Source organism: Brassica oleracea, chromosome C2 (genome assembly GCF_000695525.1).
Source record: "Brassica oleracea var. oleracea cultivar TO1000 chromosome C2, BOL, whole genome shotgun sequence".
Classification (NCBI taxonomy): domain Eukaryota; kingdom Viridiplantae; phylum Streptophyta; class Magnoliopsida; order Brassicales; family Brassicaceae; genus Brassica; species Brassica oleracea.
Window position 1 is genome coordinate 18,622,690 of NC_027749.1, and position 20,192 is coordinate 18,642,881.

Consider the following 20,192-nt stretch of genomic DNA (forward strand, 5'->3'; position numbering starts at 1 on the left):
TCATATATTTGACACATGTCGCAATCTTAAATAAATTATTGACACATGTCGCGATCATGTTAATTAGCAACTTTGAAGAACCAAACTTTATATAATAACAATTATTTACATGTTTAGGATTAAAAAAATAAAAATTACTATCTAATAATTTTAACAATATATAATTGAGAAAAAATATGTAATAGTAATTGTTCTTTTCCAAAATCTTAAAAAGAATCGTAAAAAGATATTTTTTTAATAATAACTTTTATTTTCTAAATCTCTTTTAAATTCTAAGAAAAAAAGATCATATATTTGACACATGTCGCAATCTTAAATAAATTATTGACACATGTCGCGATCATGTTAATTAGCAACTTTGAAGAACCAAACTTTATATAATAAGATATATAGATAGAAGTTAGAAGATAGAAGATAGACTAGGTACAGACATGCGCCTTGCGCAAGGTGAATATCTTTAGAAAATAATAAAATTTATATTTATATTTTAATTCATTATTTCTGTTAGATATTATATAGAAAATGCACAATACCTAAATTTTAATCATGTACATATATTACATATAATGCTACATATAATGCTTTGGGTTGTGAATTATATATTCAACTATTTTATTCAAATATTGTGATATAATCCAAGACATGTGAAAAATTAAATATGGATTTATGAGCTATTTAAGTAATAGTTGGACTTTAACTATATCAAAAGTCCATATGTATATAGTGGACCTAACTTCCATATCTTTTTGTATATCGCATCAACATCGTCGTTTTTCTCTCTTGTAGTTTCTTAATTTTTAATTGAAGTGACCTAACCAAAAATCAATAATAATTTAAAATTTTAAGAACTTAGATCTATTGGCCAAAAAACAGTGACTATGTACAATCTCTACTCATCGCATCGCTGGAGCTTATGGCCAACACGGAGACTCTGTGAATGTTTTTATTCGTTGCCGAAACTACACAAAAATAAAGTTTTAGGTTATTATTATGTCTATTAGCTACACTAAAATAAAGTTTTTGGGTTACATATTTCGAGCCAACGTTTAATTCACAACCAACACCAATCCTAGAAGTCTTCTTTATTTCCAATTGAAATGTCTACACTAATAGTTGATCAACAACATCAATAAAAACGTAATTAGGAATATAGATAACATAGTACTTAGGAATATAGATAACAAACCAAAACACAAGACTAAGCTATAAGAGTCACATGACCCATCTTTGAACAAACCATTCTTCTTCTTTCTTTCTTTTTACTTTCTGACACTTCCTTCCTTCTTTCTCTCTTCACCATGATACGTCCTTATTCTTCCTTCTCCTCTTCTCAGCCCACTATCCTCGCTCCTTCCTTACTCCTTCTCCAACCATCTCTCCGGTTACACACACCTCTCCCACATAAAGAGAGAAAGTAAGTAAGGGAAACTCAACTCTGTCATTTGTCACTCATATTACATTATATTAGTTCATATGTCATGGCAATAAGAAGACTATTATGTGAAATATTGAAAGAATGCTGCAATTACCTTAACATAGTTCTGCACAATGGACATCCTTTCTTCAAGCAAACTATACAAACAAAAAAAGTGAAATGAGGAGAAATAAGACCTGTACAAAGCCTAAAAGTTTCAGCTTTATAAACACAGTACACAATATATAAGACAGTCAAAGAGTTTTCCTTTTGCCTTGAGATCACAAGAACACATATCTTTGCAACTCATGATAAGAACTCTAAGGCCGCTGGATTTAGACTCCAATCATGATAGTGAAACTTTTGAGCTCATCAACAAAGCGTAACAGTTTCAGCTTTAAATCATACAAACATTCAGTACAAAGATAAGAACTCCAAATACAATCAACTTTAGCCATAAGAGCGACTTCAATCTCACATAAGCTGATGTCCATCATGCAATCGATCAAAGATACCACCCAAAAACGACAACACCGAACAAAACCACCGTAGAAATCTTCAAAGCTCCCACTCCTCGCACCTCCTCTTCCCCATGACCTCGCCTCCCTGACTCACTGCACTTCTTCTCTGTCGTCTCTTCCTTCATCCGTTGCCGCAACGGCTCTTAGGGCTCCACCTCGCTCGTCTCGTTATCCTCACTGACCTCACCATCTCCTCCATCTCCATCTTCACCTTTGGTCTCTTCATCATCCTTGGAAACATGCACAAGATCGTAATAACGGCGATGTGCTTTGTTTTTTTAGGGTTTACATGGTGACAAAGCTTTAATATAATTTGTTTTATAAAATATGTACTCAGGCGGACTGGTTTTATTTTATGTTACGTTAGTAGAATTTGCTAGAGAATAATTTTTCACTGTAAGGTTTGTCCAAAGGCTTTCTAAAACTGCCAGATGCTAGGTGTTGACACCTCAGCAAGTTTATTATGTAATTAATACAAAATTGAGGTTATATCTTTTTAAAAAATCATCAAATAATATATAGGGGATTTCTACGTTTGTTTTAGGGCTTATCGATTTATGGAAATAGGGGCATAGACAAGCTAGGAAATATATAGCTTTATTTACCATGGATAGCTCTTTGAGTCTTTGACTTCCTTTTTCTCGTTCTTCTGCATTCAATCTTATTTCAAAACAAAAACGGGAAACGAAAAGGTATCTTCATACACTTGTGGATTAAGACAAGAGGTTGGGAATCAAAAGAAACACATGAGTTCCATTAACTTGAAGCTGTTATCTCTGTATCTCTCTCAAGTCTCAGGTATGTGATATTTTCTTCATCCTACTTAGCAACATTCATGAATTGCTTAACAAATCTCACCTCCAAAAAAAAAAAGAAACTTTTTTTTAATGTCAGAGGTTCCAAACCATTTTAGATTAACTTTTCTTAGGATAGCAGACTCTCCCAACGGAAATTGAATCATTACTCTATAAATACTTACTAGATAATCTAAGAGTTTTAGCTACAAGGCCAACTAATCGTGGTAAAATTAGAAACTTTACAAAAGAAAGAGAAAAAGATTACATAAGAGAAAATTTTATTGTGGGACAAGGCATCTATCAAAGTGGATAATCTCTTTGAATTTTACTTCCTAATAGGGAATTAAGTTTATAGACCCTTTGTGAGGTCTAAGCTTGTATGGCTTGCATCAAGGGGAAGGTATTGCGTAAGAAGCTTTTCACAAACTACACATTCCTTGCGTCAAACTGCAATATACGTCTCTATAAGTATGCATATGTTAGCTTTCCATGGCCATGCTCTGATTTATAAAATTTCTCAAGGTAAAGTTCTACTCGATATATATTAGTTTTATGAAACCAGGGAGCAGCAAGCAAACTCTGTGCCTATGGGACCTGCGGTGGAGTTGTGGAAGGAAAGAGAGATGGACAAAACGAGAAAGAAGTGTGTGTTATGTTTTCTTTCTTTAACCGTCATATGTTCAGATATGTTGGTTCATTGAACACGATTTGTTTCCAAGGCGGATAAGAGCCTAATGGGTTTGAGATTTGTAGGTACGAGAAGCTAAGCGAGAAGATTATGTTATGGGAAGACAAGAAGAAGAAAAAAGCAAAGAGAAAGCTTCATAGAACAGAGGTACATCTTCCTCTTTTTTTCTTTCCTCGGTTTTCAAATTACTGATTCTTGCATAACTATAAGACTAATGTATGTGCTGAATGTGCAGAGAGGTGTTGAAAAGGAAAAGTTGAAGGCGAAGCAGAGGTTCATAGATGATAATGAACGCATTGAGATCATTGTTGCAAGTGCAAGAACACATGCATATGAGAGTCAATTGAAGGAAGAGTTGAAGGTTAAGGAGAAAGCAAACCTCATGAGAACAACAGGGAGGAGTCCATGTACATGCCTTTGAATACTGCAAACTGCAAGAAATGTGAAGCTAAACATTCTTTCTTAACTGCTTAGAATTATTGTTGAATATGTAAAAGGCAGACACAACTGAGGTGTTAATCTATAGAGTATTAGAGAGATAATCAAACAAAGCAAATGTGATCCAATTTTTTTTTTATAGCAAAATTGAACTATAATCGATTATTGGTTCGGTTTGGTAACATGTTAATTCAGTTTTTACCTTTTCGATATAAAAATTCTAACCAAATCATACAAAACCATATATAAATTTAGAACTTCAAACCAAATTATTAACTAAATAACAAATAATCGAATCAAAATTGAAAATTTTAGAATTTCCTGAAACCGAACAAACCGATTACTGAACTGATATTTTCTTTGGTTCAGTTGAGCAATATATGAACCAAACTAACCGAAAACTAAGTTACCCAAACCGAGCTAACAGGTCTGCTACCACAAGAAGTCCAGAGAACGACGGTCTTAACGGTTCTGATTGTCAACACCTTCCGAATGAACGAGAGGATATGAGCTGAGGTATATTCGCGTAAACGACAACCAAAATTTGTATATGTTTTTTGTTTGTTTTTGGATTTTATTAATTTGTAAAGAGAGCCGGTTGATGATGTGTTCCGCAACCTCATCATCGATCCACCACCATCACCACCACCATCACCATCTATCTCTATCACAGTTGTAGAATAATAATAATGTTCTCTCTCTCTCTCTCTGTAGCTAGCTTTCTCCCTTCGTGGCTACATGAAGTAGAATCCGGATTAGTGGTATCTTCAATTTGTTTCGTGATCAAGGTAAAGTTGTTTATGAATCCTCAAATCTGACGAACAACATCTCGGTTTCTTAATTCCCGGTAGATCAACTCTTTCGAATAGAATTTTCAGCCATTTCGACAAGTTTGTATCTTTATATCTTTTGATGTTGTTTTAATTGAACACTTTACTCGGAATAGGATTTAGGTTAATACGATCTCAAGCATTGAAAGTTCTCAACTTGCTGAGTGAATTTCAGGTTTCTCTTCCTTGTAAATGATCCTTGTTGAATAAGCCCTTTTTAGTGGAGCATTTCAAAGTCTTGGCTGGGTGGTGGTTGTGGTCTTGATCTGCAATGATGTATCAGGCCGTGCCCACGGCGACAACCTCTCGTGGTGGAACTCCAACGGAGAGTGCTGATTACCTTGTCACTTTGGATCAGATTCCGAGGTGGAGTGATGTTGAGCAGAGGTCATCATCATCCTCCCTGGAAGGTGAAACTGGAGATCCGGCCCATTCTAATCCTCGCTATGCAAACCCTTTGGCTTCTTCCTCTTCTGAAGCAGGTGGCAGCGCCGGGAATGCGATGGTGTCTAAGTTTCCTCTTGATCTCGATATTATCTCCAAGATCTACCTCTGGAGAGGGGAGCCCTGGAACCTCGAGGTTGATGCTGTTGTGGATTCCACCAATGAGGTAACACCTGAGATCATTGAATCAATTTCTCTTTGTGTGTGTCGTTTTATGTGATCGAGCTTGAACTTTTGTTGGACAGAACTTGGATGAGGCGCATAGCAGTCCTGGTCTACATGCTGCCGCTGGACCTGGCCTTGCTGAACAGTGTGCTACTTTGGTACCAACACTTTCTTTCACTATTTTCTTTAGATTTGTTAAAAAATAAAAAACAAGGGCATTACTTTGTGTATTATCTTGACAGGGTGGATGCCGGACAGGGATGGCGAAAGTAACAAACGCCTATGATCTACCTGCGAGGTTGGTAACTGATGACGGAAAGATATAATTATGCTCCTTGAATTCACTCTACGCTATGTTATTCGTTTATCCTTGTCCCTATGTTGGAACAATTTGTCATGCCGTGTCTTTTTATGTGATTTCTGGGTAATTTTTGAAATCTAGATGGATAGGCATGTTATCTCTTAAATACCAACCATTTCGTGTGAATGTGGAATCAGTTAGTCCGCAACTTCAAGAAATGTTATTTGGTTTCTTGTTCAGGAGAGTTATCCATACAGTAGGACCCAAGTATGCAGTAAAGTATCATACAGCTGCTGAGAATGCTCTAAGTCACTGCTATAGATCTTGTCTGGAGCTTCTCATTGATAATGGGCTTCAAAGGTGTGTGCAGTAAAAGTTTTTCCTTAATTTCATTTACAACAATCATATTCTTTACTACTTTTGTATTTTCCTTTGTTTCCTAAACTCAAGAACTCAGTTTTGGTTTTACACACAACATTACAGTATTGCTATGGACTGTATATACACAGAAGCCAAAAACTATCCCCGAGAACCAGCTGCTCATGTTGCCATAAGTAAAGACAGTTCTTGAACAGTCTCATTGCTTTCAGTAAATAACCTTCATGTTTCCTAAATCATGTGTGCCGTGCACGGTCTCCAGGAACTGTACGTCGCTTTCTAGAGAAGCAGAAAGATAAAATCAGTGCCGTTGTTTTCTGTACCACCACAACCTCTGATACAGAGATATACAAAAGGTATAGAGCAGTAGTCCCTAATTCGTACAGTTATGTGATGCAGAAGCAATGTAGCGTTTGCTAAAATTTCCGACTCTGTAAATATTAGATTACTTCCACTTTACTTTCCTCGAGATGAGCACGAGGAGGAGGTTGCCATCTCAAAGCTCCCTGCTGATGTTGGAGACGAAAATGGTGAGACGGTTATAGACGAACGTAAAATCAGAATACAGGCGCTGCCAAATAAACCTCCAGTCAGGTCTTTTCCAGCTCTAGTCGAGCGCCCTGCCACTGATCTTGCTTTGGTACGAAGGTTGGTGAACTCTGACTGCTTGCACCTTATTGTCTGTCCCTCGTCTTTGCACTTTGTTGATTGATACTTATATATATGATTCAGGAACTCGAATCATCTTGATTCGTATTTGGATCCGGCCTTCATGTCTTTGATTAAAGATCCAGATGAGAGGCGCAAAGAACAGTGGGAGAAGACTGCACAAGCACAGAGTGGGTTCAATTTTGTTAAACTGCTAGGATTTGGTGATCTCGGGGGACCCCTTCTCTCTCCTGCAGAGGAATACTCACTTCATTCGCGATACCTAGCAAAAGCTAACTCTCTCAACCTCTCGGAGATTGCAGAGATGAAAATTGTGTATGGCTTCTCTGTCTTTGGTCTTCTTTCTCTCTAATCCCTCGCATGCATAAGTTTGCTTTTTATGCCCTTGAGAGCTAATGACTCTATACATAGACATTGACAAAGCCTTTCTGTTTTTGTTCTTCAGCTACCGTGGTGGTGTTGACACAGAGGGCCATCCTGTGATGGTTGTTGTAGGAGCTCACTTTTTGCTGCGATGTCTTGATCTAGAGCGTTTTGTTCTATATGTTATAAAGGTAAGCACATTGCCCCAATGGCTCTCCAACTCACTGCTACATAGGGGCTCTGTCTTCTGAATACTATCTTGTATTGATTTTCTCTTTACAGGAATTTGAACCTTTGATACAAAAGCCTTACTCGATTGTCTATTTCCATTCTGCAGCATCTTTACAAGTGTAAGTTGATTCTTAGTCTTGTTTTAGTGGATAAAAAAGAGCCTTACGCTTTATTAGCTTCAGTAACATATCTTTCCTTTGCCATGTAAATAAACAGCCAACCAGATTTAGGATGGATGAAAAGATTACAACAGATACTTGGTCACAAACACCAGCGTAACCTTCAGGTATTGAACCACACTTACTCGGCGTTCCTTCCTCCTTGTACAAATCCTAACCAATCTCTGCTTCCTCCAGGAAATCTATGTTCTTCATCCAACTTTCCACTTGAAGGCGACTATTGTAGCAATGCAACTGTTCGTTGATAATGTGGTAAACTCTTAACTTATTTCAAAGCTCCAGCCTTTTTTCCCCTAAGAGGTAATGTCACTCTTCTAACTTCGGTCGTCTTAATAAAGGTTTGGAAGAAAGTCGTATATGCGGACAGACTTCTGCAGCTGTTCAAATATGTACCTCGTGAGCAGCTGACAATCCCAGACTTTGTGTTCCAGTTACGGTTTACTCTACTCATCACTCTCTAAAGTGTTACTTCAGTTGCTGGATTTGTTATAATTTACCCGAGTGTTGTGTTTATATTGGCAGGCATGATCTTGAAGTTAACGGAGGAAAAGGTCTAATCGTTGACCCGAGAACTAAGTATGTCTATCAACGGCCATGAATCAAACCTCATCCCATAGTCTTGAAGAATATCATCAAGACAGTTTTTACTTTATCCAGTCAATTGTATGATGTGTTGCTGCTTTTTGTGCAAAATTTGTTTATTCTTTCATGTTTTATCTAAGTAAGACTTTAGCTACCCTTTTTTTGTGTTTGATGCTGGGAGCAAAATAAAACCTCTCTTAGCTTTTTGATGTATTCTAGTGTTTGATTCTTGTTAATAGTTATAGCCAAAGATTTCTCTTTTCCCCATTCTCTCTTTGTCAATGTTCTTGCTTTGCTGAAGATGATGCAGTTTTGGAACTTATGGGGAAGAATCCTGTTTTGGAAGAGGAAATCTACAGGGTTTCTCCCAATTTTAATCACATTTTGGAGAAATTTAAAACCTGTTTTGAAGAATTTAGAAATTTACAATTTTCGACAGCAGGTAGAGATGAATTTAAGTAAAAGGCGTTGTGTGTTATCTTGAGAGAATATCAACTGTTAAAAAATGTGAGATCATGAACGTAGTGAGAAATATTAGAGATCATCTATATTATTAAAAGAGAAGTACCCATTTGAAAATGTTGTTACTTCATTAATTAAACTTTTTATTTTTTTGCTTGTCTTTTTCAGTTGCATTTATGAAATATCCTAAAACGAATAAAACTACCTAATTTATTACTTATCTTTTCGGTTAAATTAATGAAATATGCTTAAATGAATTTAAACTTCCTATTTTATTGTTTGTCTTTTTCAGTTACCTTAATGAAATATTCTTAAATAAATTTGGACATAATGTCATTTAATCAACCAAGGAAACTCATGAGTTATCTTTACGTGCATAATTTTAATAATAGAGATTTAAAAAAACGTGCATCATTAAAATGTTACCTAAAACATGCATCACTAATATATAACATGCATCAATAAAAGTAGAATTTGACTCATACAATTGTACGGATATTATTTTCAGTTGATTAAATTTAAAAATAATTATTTATTCAAAAAATATTTAAGAATGACTATGCTTTTAAAAATTATATGGTATTATTTGCTCATAACTCATTTGTCATTTGCTAAATTGTTAGAAAGAAAATTTTACCATAATATAACTCAGTTGTCATTTGCTAAATTTATGGTTTTTATTTATATTTTTTATTAATTAATTATAATATTTTTATTTTATATTTGAAAGATAAATGAATTTTCTTTCAAACAATATTTTTGTAAATGTATTTTCTTAAAAATAATCAATTTAAATTGTTATTATCATTGAATATAATTATTTTGACATAATTTGAATTTTCGTTTACATCAAAACTTATCATATTTTAGGATAATTTTAATTTAAAATGTAATTTTCGTATTTTTCAAAAAAATTCTAAAAATATTTTTTAAATATTTTGTTATAATTTTTTAAAAAATATTGAGTTGCATTTCAAATAAAAAAAATACAGATATTAAAAATATTCTAATTAAAATATATAAAATTTAATATATTTTTTAGGAAATAGTCAAAATAAAAAAAAATTACACAAATAAAAATCATGATTTTTGTTAACTGGACGGATCATTATTTATATTATATCGCACACGAAATTTTTTTTTTCTGTTTTTACAATTATCTAATTAACTCTATATACTCATTTTTTTTTTATATTTTTTATATGATATCACACATTCGTAAAAAATAGATAGTTTAAGAAGCAAAAAATATATTTACTTAATGAATATAATATGAACTAATATTACAAATACATCATTTAATAGAATAAATAATTAAAAACTGAAAATTCATACCTGCGCTGGCGCGCGGGTCGGGGTCTAGTTTATTTTATATAAGAAATCAGTATAGAAAAAAATAGATGAAACTGTTTTTGCATATTTTGCATTTACGTTTTTTAATTTTTAAATATATCATGTGTCAGAATTTTATTGGTTATGTGACTTATATTTTAGTATATAAAATATTTTAATTATAGGATAACAAAATAATATATGTGAAAAAAATTTAATATAAATAGACTAGTATTGATTTTTAATAGTGAATTTAAAATTCTCTAGATAGCATTTTTTAAGTTTGTGTACAAAAATAGCCAATATATTTTTATCTTAGAATTAACTAATCTAAATTTAAAGTTTAGAGTTAAAAGGTGGGGTTTTGAAGATAAAGTTTCAAATTTTCAAAAATAAAAAATTAAATTTTCAAAAAAAAAAATGGACTATTTTGATCATTTTTTTTTAGTGATATTTTTGTGACAAAAACTTAAAAATGACTATTTGAGAAAATTGACCATTTAGCAAAGCTTGAAATATGGAAATGAAGGTAGGTGTTTTATCATCCACCTATGATTGTTTTTAACAAACTATTTCACTCAACAGTTGAGTTATTCAATAATTTCGTGCTAAAAGAACAAGTTCTTGTAAGAAATAGTAGAGACAAAAAGGATATTTATTTTGCAGCAAGCTTTTGCTAATCTTAGAAGCTCCTCCTCAACTAGTATCGGAATTCACCCACACCACAGCAAGGGTCACAAGAGTAGCATACACAGAAGTAGGCAGCTTATGCACCACTTTCCCAACACCTGGGACACCTTCCGTGGCCTTCTTTGTAGCAATAGCCACAGTGGGAGCCACAATCAACGATATGATCAAACCCTGACTCACAACCGCTAATGTGTCAGTCGTAAGCAGCTCAATAAACTTCACAAACTCCTCCCGGTCTATTTCTCCATCCAAGTTCATATCACACTCCTATTTATTACAATAAAATCATCATATGAGAGCATTCAGATTGAACACACTAAATTAACCGCGTTTGTTCTGTAGAAATTACCGTCATCATGCTTCGGACCAGATCCTTGGAAGGCGGATCGAAATGAGGACCAGGCAATCGCTTGTTTATGTCACTGAGAATTAAAAAAAAAAAAAATCACAAGAATGATTGATTAAAAATGTTTTGAGTTTTTTCTAGATAGAGATTTTGAAAATCTTTACTTGTAGACGAGAAGGACGGCGATGTACAGCTCTTCGAACGTAAGATTGGCTCTTCCGGTTTCAAGCTTGAACCGATCGAATACCCGATCACATATCGCTTGTACCTGTTTATGCCTCCACTGCTTACCTTTAATCACCAAATCGCGATTCAAAATTTATACATATCACATAAGAAGCAATTTCAACGCATATTACAAAACTGGAAGCAGTTTTAAAGAGAAGAGAGAATTAACCTCGGAGCTTGTCGAAGACTTGTCCCATGGCGATGAATTTCTTCTTGTCTGATGATGCAAATCTGATTTGCTAATTGTTTCTTTTTTTTAGTAGTTCTTAAAAACAATTATGTGGATCTGAGTGGAGGCGTGATCCTCTGTTTCACTTAGGCCCAATTGGATATGACCGTACCAGTGGTCAAGACTTTTAATTTTAGCTAATGTTTCGAAAACCGGACCATACATTAACTCGGTATATTATAGAATATTATAGACGGTCAATGATTAGAACGGTTGAATTCTAAATTAAATAACTATATATATGTATAACTATAAAATTATTTTTATAAAACTTTATATCTTGGTTAGAACCTAAAAATGATACGAAAATAAAATGAAAACTTCAAAAATAATAAAACAATATAGTGAAAACTCATTTATTTGGATATATATTAAAAATAAATTTATATAAATCTTTTTAAAAATTGTATTTTTTATTTCTGTTTGAAAAAACCAAATTTTAATATCAAACTGGATTACTGGTTTTACCAAATTTGACCGAATTTACCGGTTTATTCAAATCTGGGTTATTAGTATAACCCAGAACTAGTTAGAAGAAATAATTATGGTTCTTTCAGTCCAACATAGTTTTCAAAACACTCTTTTTAGTCATTTTACCGTTTTCAAAACTTATATTACATGACAATTTTTTTGGGAAAATCACATCAATAGCATAAAAAAATTGTCACAAAAATTGCATATACAAAGATCTTAAATTAATATCTAACAAACCAGGAAAAATATATTATCCAAAAGCCTAAACATCGGGAGTGATGTTTGATATATAGTTTAAAATTTGTGCTTTAAAATTATGTTTGTATAACTTTTGCTGTAAATGTATGTTTTGTAGCTATATATTTTTCTTACAGCACACAAAATATTGATTTAGTACCTAAGAGAAGGGTACGAGGTCACTCAGAGATTCGGGAATCTAGATTTTAAGCTAAAGTTTGTAGAGGTATTGTCAAATATGTATCATTCTTGTGTTACAATACTGGCTGAGTCTTTCCAGGACCGGACACAGCTGTTGCAACTTCTGACGTATGAAACGGTTGAAGAAGAAATCAAGAAAAGAGTTGAGATAAAGCAAGAATTTTTAGTCAAGACATAATGATCAACAATCCATAAACTAGAGCTGATCTTTCCTACAATTAACTCTAGCTTGGTTGCAAAAAACTCGACGGAGAAAGAATCATGCCACTCACAAAGGAAGTCCAAATGGAGTACATGCTTAGGAGGCTTGACTAATGTTATCAAAAAGAAGGAATCATAGCATTTATATTTGATCTTAACTTCCAAAACTATAATGTGACATAAGCAGCGGAAGCTAGCTAGTCATGTTGTTGTTTTAACAGACGTAAACCAAGAATGAAGAATCAAACAAATGAACTACTCTGAGAAATAATAAAAGAATATCTCTGATGTTCACAGAAGTGAAACTCCTGTGGATTCTCGGACAATCTCGTAAATAGACAAAACGTTTTCAATGGTGAGTAAGAAGATAATGCACCATTCTAAAAGATCTGATTTTCGGTTCTGCATCACATCTTGGAGGAAATGAATGTTGTGCTGCAGATTCAAAAACAAAGAATCACTTAACAATGACTAGTCTTTATATTCAACCGAGTAATGTAAAATGATATTTGACAATACCTCTACAAACTTTAGCTTAAAATCTAGATTCCCGAATCTCTGAGTGACCTCGTACTCTTCTCTTAGGTACTCATAGATCTGAGCATATCTAGCCTCTCTCCAAGCAATCTCGGATCTACGAGAAGACAACATTGTTTGTTTCCGTGAGAACGTTCAAGATTGATGAGCATACTTCCAAAGTCAAGATTGAAGAACTTGGAGTTTTGTATATGAGTAAAAGCATATATAGTGATACAAAGAGAAAAACAGAGTACCTGTCAAACAAACCAACTCTGAGAATGACGTCAGCAAGATTAGAATTAGCTTTCCCTACAAGTTGGAAGAGCTTTTTCCTGTGCATTGTGAAAGTTCCGGTTTTCTCCATTCCACGGTTTATACCAGCAAACTCTTGCACCAACTTATCAACCTGAGTTGAATCACAAATCTCAAACTTCCAACATCTCTTCATACTTTCATCTCTCACTCTTTCTGTGAAGCACAAATGTATAGTTGATTCGGTTAATAGAGAAGGAGCAAGATACCTGAGAAACAAAGTAATCCAATGCAATACTTTGTCCGAGCACACTCCCAATTATACGGATGCTATCAGTATCCAACGTTTTGAGAACAATGTAGTCAGGGCCACCTCGCATTTCCTCATTCAACAAAGGCTTCTCCTTAACAGCATGATCTAACACAGCATCAAGAAAAGAGTTGTTCATAAAGCTATGATTTCGCCAGTGGTAAGAAGTGACAGAGAGGTTACATAGGGCACTGACCATCTTTTCTGATTTCTGTAAGCAACCCAGAAGCATGTCTACGAACAATGTCGAGAAAAGACTCAACGTCATATTGTCATCAACGTTAAAAAGAACAGCAGAACCGTACTGAAAGACAACCATGAACCTGCAGCTGCTTACACTCTCCCTCTCATCTAGACTCTGTCAAGGAGAGAAACACACAACATCAAGTTCCTTTCAGGGTTTCTAGACCAACATAAGGTAATCACATATATGCATCCTAATGAGTATTAGTCATATAAAGCTACGATTAGAGGACGAAACAGCAGAGTAACCTTACAGAGAATCCAGAAGAAGAATCAGAAAACTTAAGGGCGATAGAATTGGTAGAGCGGGAGGTAGGAGGAACAACATAGCACAAGTTGTCAGCTTGCATTCCCTTCAAATCAATACTGCCAAAACCATAAATCTGATAAACCAAATCATAAAAAAGAACATAAAGGTTGAAACTTTGGAACACTTGAGAGAGAAGTCAGAACTAGTAGAGAGAAGATACCTAGTACTGAGAAAATAGGCTTTGACAGGGATCTTCCCTTTGTCTTCCTCTTCCTTTGTTCCAAAGTCATAGTTTTGATACACATCGCTCGACCCATAATCAGAGTCATTGTTGTAAATCGAAATCGGAGAAGGGAACGCTGAAAAGGGTCGGAGATCAAGCAAGCGATGATGGAATCTAGTCGCCGGGTGTTTCCAAACACGTGGAGAAGAAGGCTTTAGAGAATTCAGTATTTGATTATGACGAAGAAGAAGAAGAGCAGTAACTGCTCTCCATCTACCCATTCAAAACCAATTTTCCAAATTGAAATTTCTTTTTTTCTTGTTTCGTTCGACTTTATTGCATATCTAGTTTGTCTTGATTCCAAAGTAATGGTCCGAAGAAGAGCCTCAGCACTCAGATTCTCGCCGGCGACATTCGTTTAAACCACGCTTCATTTTGCAACGAAAACGACTGCGTTAGTTAGCAACGAAACGACAGCGTAGTTACCACCAATGAAACGACCGTACTTAGCAGTGGGTGAAACAACGACATTTAATTTGGAACGCAAGCAATACAGTTAGGCACAGCCGTTTAGTCGGCAACGAAACGACGACGTTCAGTTAGCAAAGAAATGAAAACGTCGGCGTTTCGTATGATAATAGCCTTTTTTTACTCTACTCGTACGAGTCGTAACCCCATTTCTCTTGAACTGAGAGAAGACGACCGAAAAGATTCGCTTCTCAGGCGAAGGAAGAACTTGATTCATCTTCTCGGAAATGGCGATATCTGGGAATCTGAGGATCTCCGCGAGCTTAGTTTCTCCTTATCACCGCCATCCTAAATGCCTCTCGTTACCTTCTTCCAAGGTCCGGTTTTTTCTCTTCTTGACTTGACTCTTCGATTCGAATTATGAAATTGGCGACTCACTGTTCCGATTTCATGTATTTTGAGAAGAAATGAGATTAGCAGCGTTGTTGATCTTTGGCTTGTAGGTCTGTGTTTGTTAGAAGATATCTGAATGCGTCTTATATAAGGGTAAATATTGTTCTTTAGCATGTAGCTGATGAGATTCAATCGGTTAACCGGATTAAACCAATGTTACGGTTTAAGAAGAGACGTCGCATTACCCTTTGCTCCTAAGTTAAATGATACTGTCTTTCCATGTGATAGTTGTGGGATATTGGTAGTTAGTTACATGTCTTTCCTTGTCTTATATATAGACACCATTGTCTTTAGACGAGATATGAAGAGAACATTGTAGTCAACTTGTTTTGTGTTTCGTGTTTTGAGAACCAAAGTGTTCTGATCAACACTGATTGTCTTAACTTGGACTTCTCAATGGCTATGTTGTCTTGAATTACTGAGACTAAACCGGTCTTCTGCTGGATATATGTTTATGATGTTATGAGCTCATCTTTTGACAAAACCATGTCAGTTAGTTTACCTATAAACCTGAGTTTCCAATTGCATCTAGTTTGTACAGTTCCATGTCTGATTTTTTATTTTATCTCTTTGGGGATGATGGATGTGAAATTGCAGGTTGATTTCATAAGCAGTGTCGCACACAGTTTGGAAACGCAGAAATGTCCTGGAGTGTCGATCAGCCGCCAAAGCAGACGTGGTGAAGCGAAGGTTTTAGCAAGGAACACCACGGGAGACGATGAACTCTCACCAAGCCCGGTTCAGCAAGAGGTAGAGACCTTTCTCTTGAACGCCATCAACATGAGCTTCTTTGACCGGTTAAACATAGCGTGGAAGATCATATTCCCGTCCCACGCGTCCAGAAGAAGCTCCAACGCGAGAATCGCAAAGCAGCGGCTCAAGATGATCCTCTTCTCGGACAGGTGTGCGGTCAGCGACGAAGCTAAAAGGAAGATCGTCAACAACATCGTTCACGCGCTGTCGGATTTCGTGGAGATAGAGTCGGAGGAGAAAGTTCAGCTTAATGTCTCCACGGACGGTGACCTCGGGACCATTTACTCGGTCACGGTGCCTGTTAGGAGGGTGAAGCCAGAGTACCAAGACGGGGACGAGGCTGGATCTATAACCAATGTGGAGTACAAAGATACGCTTGATGGTTCTGTGGATGTCAGGTTCGATTTTTATGTTCCAGAGTAGTAACAAGGGCACGGTCTTTGTTAGAGTTAATTTTCTTTGTTTGTCTGTTTTTCGTGTTGTCTGTGAGGGAAAAAAGACAGTTTCTGGACATTTTCATTGTATATATTCGACTTCGCTCTTCAAAGTTAAATCAAAATGTAGGTTTTTATCGTACCATGCTTCTTCGTCTTCTTCCTCACGTCAACCTTCACGGCATCGACATGGCTCATGTGATAACTTCCCCGCAAGTGAAAGCTACCGACACATCATCATTTTCCACAGCAGTCATCTAAGCGAGAGGCTCAACAAATTTAGAAGTACACTTAGTCTCCTCGACACCAGGATTATAATTGTGAACCTCTCCTGTCATGTTCATCGAACTCTGAATCAGCCTCGGCTGGAGTATGATCTCCTGAAACAACACAACTCCTGCATCTTTTGCACTGGTATGAACTACTTCTACTACTGTATTCTGTAGTTGTACATTGCTTTTCAGTCTTCGTCACAGGCTGAAACATTGCTTTGCCCCTAAAACATAACTCATACAACCCCTAAATGATAAAAACAAAAAATGTGAAAATCCAAACTAAAGTAAATTGCTTAATTGTTTCAAAATCTCAGGACCAGCCGTCATCACAACAGAAGCACCCCTGCGGAAGCAATGAAGTAAAAAACACACACCTCTTGAGATGATTCTCAGTATGCTCGAGCGAGTATAGAATATTTGCAGATAGAAACGCGCTCAGCTCGCCTTACTGAAGAGTCTTGATCAATCGCATACACAATTACTTGATTTCTTTTTGAGTTAGTTTTTTCACGTTGCGCCATTCCTCGTCTCCTTGAAGGGGAGTGTAAATAACGGAGTACAAGTACGGACTGGTGAAAGTCGGCCCATAAAGCCCATTAACAAGTTTAGGAGCGGGATCCGTCGTGGTTTTTGAATTTCTTCAGGTGTTCAATTTCATCAATCGATCTCTACGATTTTTTGAAATCCCGAATGCTTCTTCTTCTTCTACAGTGACGTTTGTTTTGGCAAAGCTTCGGAACACCTTCGCATCGAGAGTTTCGAGAGACATGAGCGGCGCTCGACTTGAATTCCAGAACCCTATAGAGGATGCGATTTCAAAGCTCAAATTCTCTCCAGAGTCAAACAATCTCCTTATCGCTTCTTGGGATTCCGTGAGTCTCTCCTCTCCTCTCCACTTCTCAGATCTCAAATCCAAAACCCTATCTGTTGTTTATTGATATCAATTCCTCTTTCCCTTTTTTTTTTTTTTTTTTCCTGTGTACAGTATCTGAGATTGTATAATGTAGAGAGCTCTTCGCTAATCTTACAATTGTACTCCCGTGCCGCTCTTCTCGACTGCTGTTTCGAGAACGAATCAACTTCGTACACCTCTGGCTCCGATGGGTTCATCCAAAGGTTTGGTCTTGCTTTAAAGATAGCATCTTGCTTATAGTGACCTTTACATTTCGTTTGTCAGGTACGATTTAAACGCTGGAACAGTTGATAGAATTGGTGGACATGACGACATTGCTACATCTGTTCTCTACTCTCATGAAAAAGGTCAGCTTTTTATGTTAACTCTTCCCAAGAACCTTCACAGCTTTCAAGTCCACTTCTCAAAGATAGATCTAAGTTTTACAATTAGGGTCTTTGGTAAATTGTGTAAAGTCTTGCACTTTTCTTAGTTTTATTCAGAAGTTTTGTGTTTAGAATCAATGACTTTAGTTACTCTCCTGTACTTACTATCTTGTTGTCAAGTTGAAATACGAGAATCACAAGTTTTGATTTTATCAGAAGTAATCTTTGTGCGGTTCAGGTGCAGTTATCTCTACTGGCTTGGATAAGAAGATCAAATTTTGGGATACAAGACTAGGACAAAGTCTTGTTCTTTCTACTGATGCTGGTGCTCCAGTCAGATGCATCACTGTGAATGGAAACAGCTTAGTGGTTTGCGTAGCAGCTTCAATGCATATATATGATTTGCGTAGCTTAGATCGACCTTTTCAGTCTTATGAATCACAAGTTGAGGTGCCTATCAGATGCGTCACCTCTGTTCCTTTCTCCACTGGTAATGTGGCCATGATTTTCATAGATCAGGGTTCATGTTTGGTTTGAGATCTGAGGTGTTTAAAGTTGCTGTTCAGCAGGATATGCAGTTGGCTCAGTAGACGGGCAAGTAGCCTTGGATTTCCCCAATACAGCATGCTCTAGTGAGATGAAGTAAGTCATGATTTGAAATATATCAAATGATCATTTGGCAACTTTCAATACTTATTATCACTAAAGGTATTCTATTGGCTACTTCTCTTATGTCAATCATTTAACTCATGGCAGATACACTTTCCGATGCCATCCCAAGTCTATGAAAGGAAGACTCCATGGTGCATGCATAAATTCCATTGAATTCACTCCAGGGTAGGTTTTCCTCATTCACAAATGTAATTGGGTTGTACATGGATCACTCATTGTTTATTGCCAACAGTGGGTCAGGGACTTTTGTGACTGGTGACAATGAAGGCTATGTTATCTCATGGAATGCTAAAAGCAGAAGAAGACTCTTTGAGGTATCAAACACTAAAACATGACTTGTTCTCTAGATTTACTGTTATTTGGTTCTTTTCTTATATAATATTTTGTATTCCTTTTAAAAAGTTACCAAAGTACTCAAATAGCGTCGCGTCTTTGGCATTTAACCACACCGGAGAACTCTTGGCGGTTGCATCAAGCCACACTTACCAAGAAGCTAACGAGAAGTGAGTCTCACTCTTCTCTCTGCTCTCTTCTTTTGTTTCATTATCACATAGTACATCGAGAAAGATATGTATCGATATATCTCCTTTGTCTTTTGCAGGGAAGAACCTCCCCAAGTGTTCATACACACGTTTTAAAAGATTGGTGGCTTCTTGAATCTCAGGTTAATCAAAGCATGACTCTCTTTTTTTTCTAGCTATTTAGTTTGAATCTGTGTGTGTTACTTGGTAGATGGGTAGCACGTTAACCATGGCAAGCATGTTTTATGGTATTTAGAAGTTGCTAGACTTGTGGCATGTTAAGCTTCCACATGGAAGAATCGTATCTCTTAAGTCTCTCTCTATGTTTGTAAACGTTCATGTTGTCTTATTCTCAGAGCTACAACACTTTGTCTATTGTCTTTCCCGTCCATTTATCTTAAAGATGTAATGAAAATGTTTTCTCATATTCTGTTTCTTTAAAAACAAGAAAATTCTAAAAAAAATTTGTAAGCTAACATATTCAGTATGTGTGTGTTCAATTGTTCATAGATAAAGATAAGCAATTTAAAATAGAAAGATTTTCATACATATAACTCGAAGTAATTACCCTCTAAATATATGCCAATATATCCCCTATATATTATTTGTGAAACATTACAACTTCTTTTTGTAGCCACATGTCATCACTAGGATGATTCTTAGAATTATTAGATAAATAGGTTGGTCCATCTAATTATATAATATGCTTTTTATTAAACTAACCATAAATTCATTATTAATGTCATTTATTATTTCCTTAAATAAAGATTACGAAATTGCCTAATGTGGGTAAAGTATATATGACAATTAATGATTTTGAATAATAAAGATCTGATAAAAAAATGTATCTTCTATCAAATTTGTTTAATTTAAAACTATTAAAATAATTTTTTAAAAAACATAATAACCATATTATAAAAATTTATATTTTTCTGTATATTTTATATTTTGAATTTTAAAAAATACTATAAATTACTAAAACTGTTAAAAATCTCATATTCAAATTTTGCGATCCACGGTTTAAAATTTTTGTTATGACAACATACAAATGATTACAAAATCATATAAATAAAAGTCTAATTTAATTAATCATTAAGATTTAAAATATATATGTATATATATCATTCTAAATTAAACTATA

At 35.4% G+C, this 20,192-nt stretch overlaps 5 protein-coding genes and 1 pseudogene across 8 annotated transcripts; 4 read left to right on the plus strand and 2 right to left on the minus strand.

The window, feature by feature from the left end:
* The first annotated feature begins 2,640 nt into the window (after positions 1-2,640).
* Positions 2,641-3,976, plus strand: LOC106326059. The gene is made up of 4 exons (XM_013764098.1): positions 2,641-2,733; positions 3,072-3,375; positions 3,486-3,567; positions 3,656-3,976. The coding sequence occupies exons 2-4, from the start codon at positions 3,320-3,322 to the stop codon at positions 3,839-3,841; spliced, it is 324 nt and encodes a 107-aa protein (XP_013619552.1). The 5' UTR covers positions 2,641-2,733; positions 3,072-3,319; the 3' UTR covers positions 3,842-3,976.
* A 456-nt stretch (positions 3,977-4,432) lies between these two features.
* Positions 4,433-8,267, plus strand: LOC106320960 (protein GDAP2 homolog). Of its 2 annotated transcripts, none has more exons than XM_013759298.1 (15): positions 4,433-4,646; positions 4,864-5,298; positions 5,378-5,455; positions 5,540-5,595; positions 5,839-5,958; positions 6,082-6,152; positions 6,239-6,332; positions 6,421-6,624; positions 6,709-6,960; positions 7,091-7,199; positions 7,291-7,358; positions 7,456-7,525; positions 7,596-7,670; positions 7,757-7,848; positions 7,941-8,267. In XM_013759298.1, the coding sequence occupies exons 2-15, from the start codon at positions 4,960-4,962 to the stop codon at positions 8,014-8,016; spliced, it is 1,704 nt and encodes a 567-aa protein (XP_013614752.1). In that variant the 5' UTR covers positions 4,433-4,646; positions 4,864-4,959; the 3' UTR covers positions 8,017-8,267. The 2 variants fall into 2 exon arrangements, with proteins under 2 accessions (XP_013614752.1, XP_013614758.1); XM_013759304.1 differs by having other exon boundaries at positions 4,892-5,298.
* A 2,019-nt stretch (positions 8,268-10,286) lies between these two features.
* LOC106324905 lies at positions 10,287-11,390 on the minus strand. Its single transcript, XM_013762909.1, has 4 exons — positions 11,228-11,390; positions 10,995-11,121; positions 10,834-10,906; positions 10,287-10,751 (listed from the first exon to the last, which is right to left on the minus strand). Exons 1-4 carry the CDS (start codon positions 11,253-11,255, stop codon positions 10,491-10,493), a joined length of 489 nt encoding a protein of 162 aa, XP_013618363.1. The 5' UTR covers positions 11,256-11,390; the 3' UTR covers positions 10,287-10,490.
* A 1,174-nt stretch (positions 11,391-12,564) lies between these two features.
* Positions 12,565-14,705, minus strand: LOC106325842 (annotated as a pseudogene).
* A 146-nt stretch (positions 14,706-14,851) lies between these two features.
* On the plus strand, positions 14,852-16,447 carry LOC106320837 (cell division topological specificity factor homolog, chloroplastic-like). The gene is made up of 2 exons (XM_013759191.1): positions 14,852-15,042; positions 15,716-16,447. The coding sequence occupies exons 1-2, from the start codon at positions 14,953-14,955 to the stop codon at positions 16,292-16,294; spliced, it is 669 nt and encodes a 222-aa protein (XP_013614645.1). The 5' UTR covers positions 14,852-14,952; the 3' UTR covers positions 16,295-16,447.
* A 103-nt stretch (positions 16,448-16,550) lies between these two features.
* LOC106320817 (mitotic checkpoint protein BUB3.3) lies at positions 16,551-19,426 on the plus strand. Of its 3 annotated transcripts, XM_013759176.1 has the most exons (11): positions 16,551-16,719; positions 16,895-17,452; positions 17,566-17,696; positions 17,758-17,840; positions 18,097-18,348; positions 18,425-18,500; positions 18,615-18,695; positions 18,763-18,844; positions 18,933-19,033; positions 19,132-19,194; positions 19,263-19,426. In XM_013759176.1, the coding sequence occupies exons 2-10, from the start codon at positions 17,348-17,350 to the stop codon at positions 19,166-19,168; spliced, it is 948 nt and encodes a 315-aa protein (XP_013614630.1). In that variant the 5' UTR covers positions 16,551-16,719; positions 16,895-17,347; the 3' UTR covers positions 19,169-19,194; positions 19,263-19,426. The 3 variants fall into 3 exon arrangements, with proteins under 3 accessions (XP_013614630.1, XP_013614624.1, XP_013614637.1); XM_013759170.1 differs by having other exon boundaries at positions 19,132-19,426; XM_013759183.1 differs by having other exon boundaries at positions 18,428-18,500; positions 19,132-19,426.
* Positions 19,427-20,192: the final 766 nt, after the last annotated feature.

Coding starts and splice junctions, on each gene's coding strand:
- LOC106326059 (XM_013764098.1), top strand. CDS start 3,320: ATGGGACCTGCGGTGGAGTTGTGGAAGGAAAGAGAGATGGACAAAACG. Junction 3,376..3,485: donor ATGGACAAAACGAGAAAGAA/GTGTGTGTTATG, acceptor TGAGATTTGTAG/GTACGAGAAGCTAAGCGAGA. Junction 3,568..3,655: donor GAAAGCTTCATAGAACAGAG/GTACATCTTCCT, acceptor CTGAATGTGCAG/AGAGGTGTTGAAAAGGAAAA.
- LOC106320960 (XM_013759298.1), top strand. CDS start 4,960: ATGATGTATCAGGCCGTGCCCACGGCGACAACCTCTCGTGGTGGAACT. Junction 5,456..5,539: donor CTGAACAGTGTGCTACTTTG/GTACCAACACTT, acceptor TTATCTTGACAG/GGTGGATGCCGGACAGGGAT. Junction 6,625..6,708: donor GATCTTGCTTTGGTACGAAG/GTTGGTGAACTC, acceptor TATATGATTCAG/GAACTCGAATCATCTTGATT.
- LOC106324905 (XM_013762909.1), bottom strand. CDS start 11,255: ATGGGACAAGTCTTCGACAAGCTCCGAG. Junction 11,122..11,227: donor AGTCTTCGACAAGCTCCGAG/GTTAATTCTCTC, acceptor TGGTGATTAAAG/GTAAGCAGTGGAGGCATAAA. Junction 10,907..10,994: donor GCCGTCCTTCTCGTCTACAA/GTAAAGATTTTC, acceptor TTTAATTCTCAG/TGACATAAACAAGCGATTGC.
- LOC106320837 (XM_013759191.1), top strand. CDS start 14,953: ATGGCGATATCTGGGAATCTGAGGATCTCCGCGAGCTTAGTTTCTCCT. Junction 15,043..15,715: donor TCTCGTTACCTTCTTCCAAG/GTCCGGTTTTTT, acceptor GTGAAATTGCAG/GTTGATTTCATAAGCAGTGT.
- LOC106320817 (XM_013759170.1), top strand. CDS start 17,348: ATGAGCGGCGCTCGACTTGAATTCCAGAACCCTATAGAGGATGCGATT. Junction 17,453..17,565: donor TTATCGCTTCTTGGGATTCC/GTGAGTCTCTCC, acceptor TCCTGTGTACAG/TATCTGAGATTGTATAATGT. Junction 18,845..18,932: donor GCAGAAGAAGACTCTTTGAG/GTATCAAACACT, acceptor CCTTTTAAAAAG/TTACCAAAGTACTCAAATAG.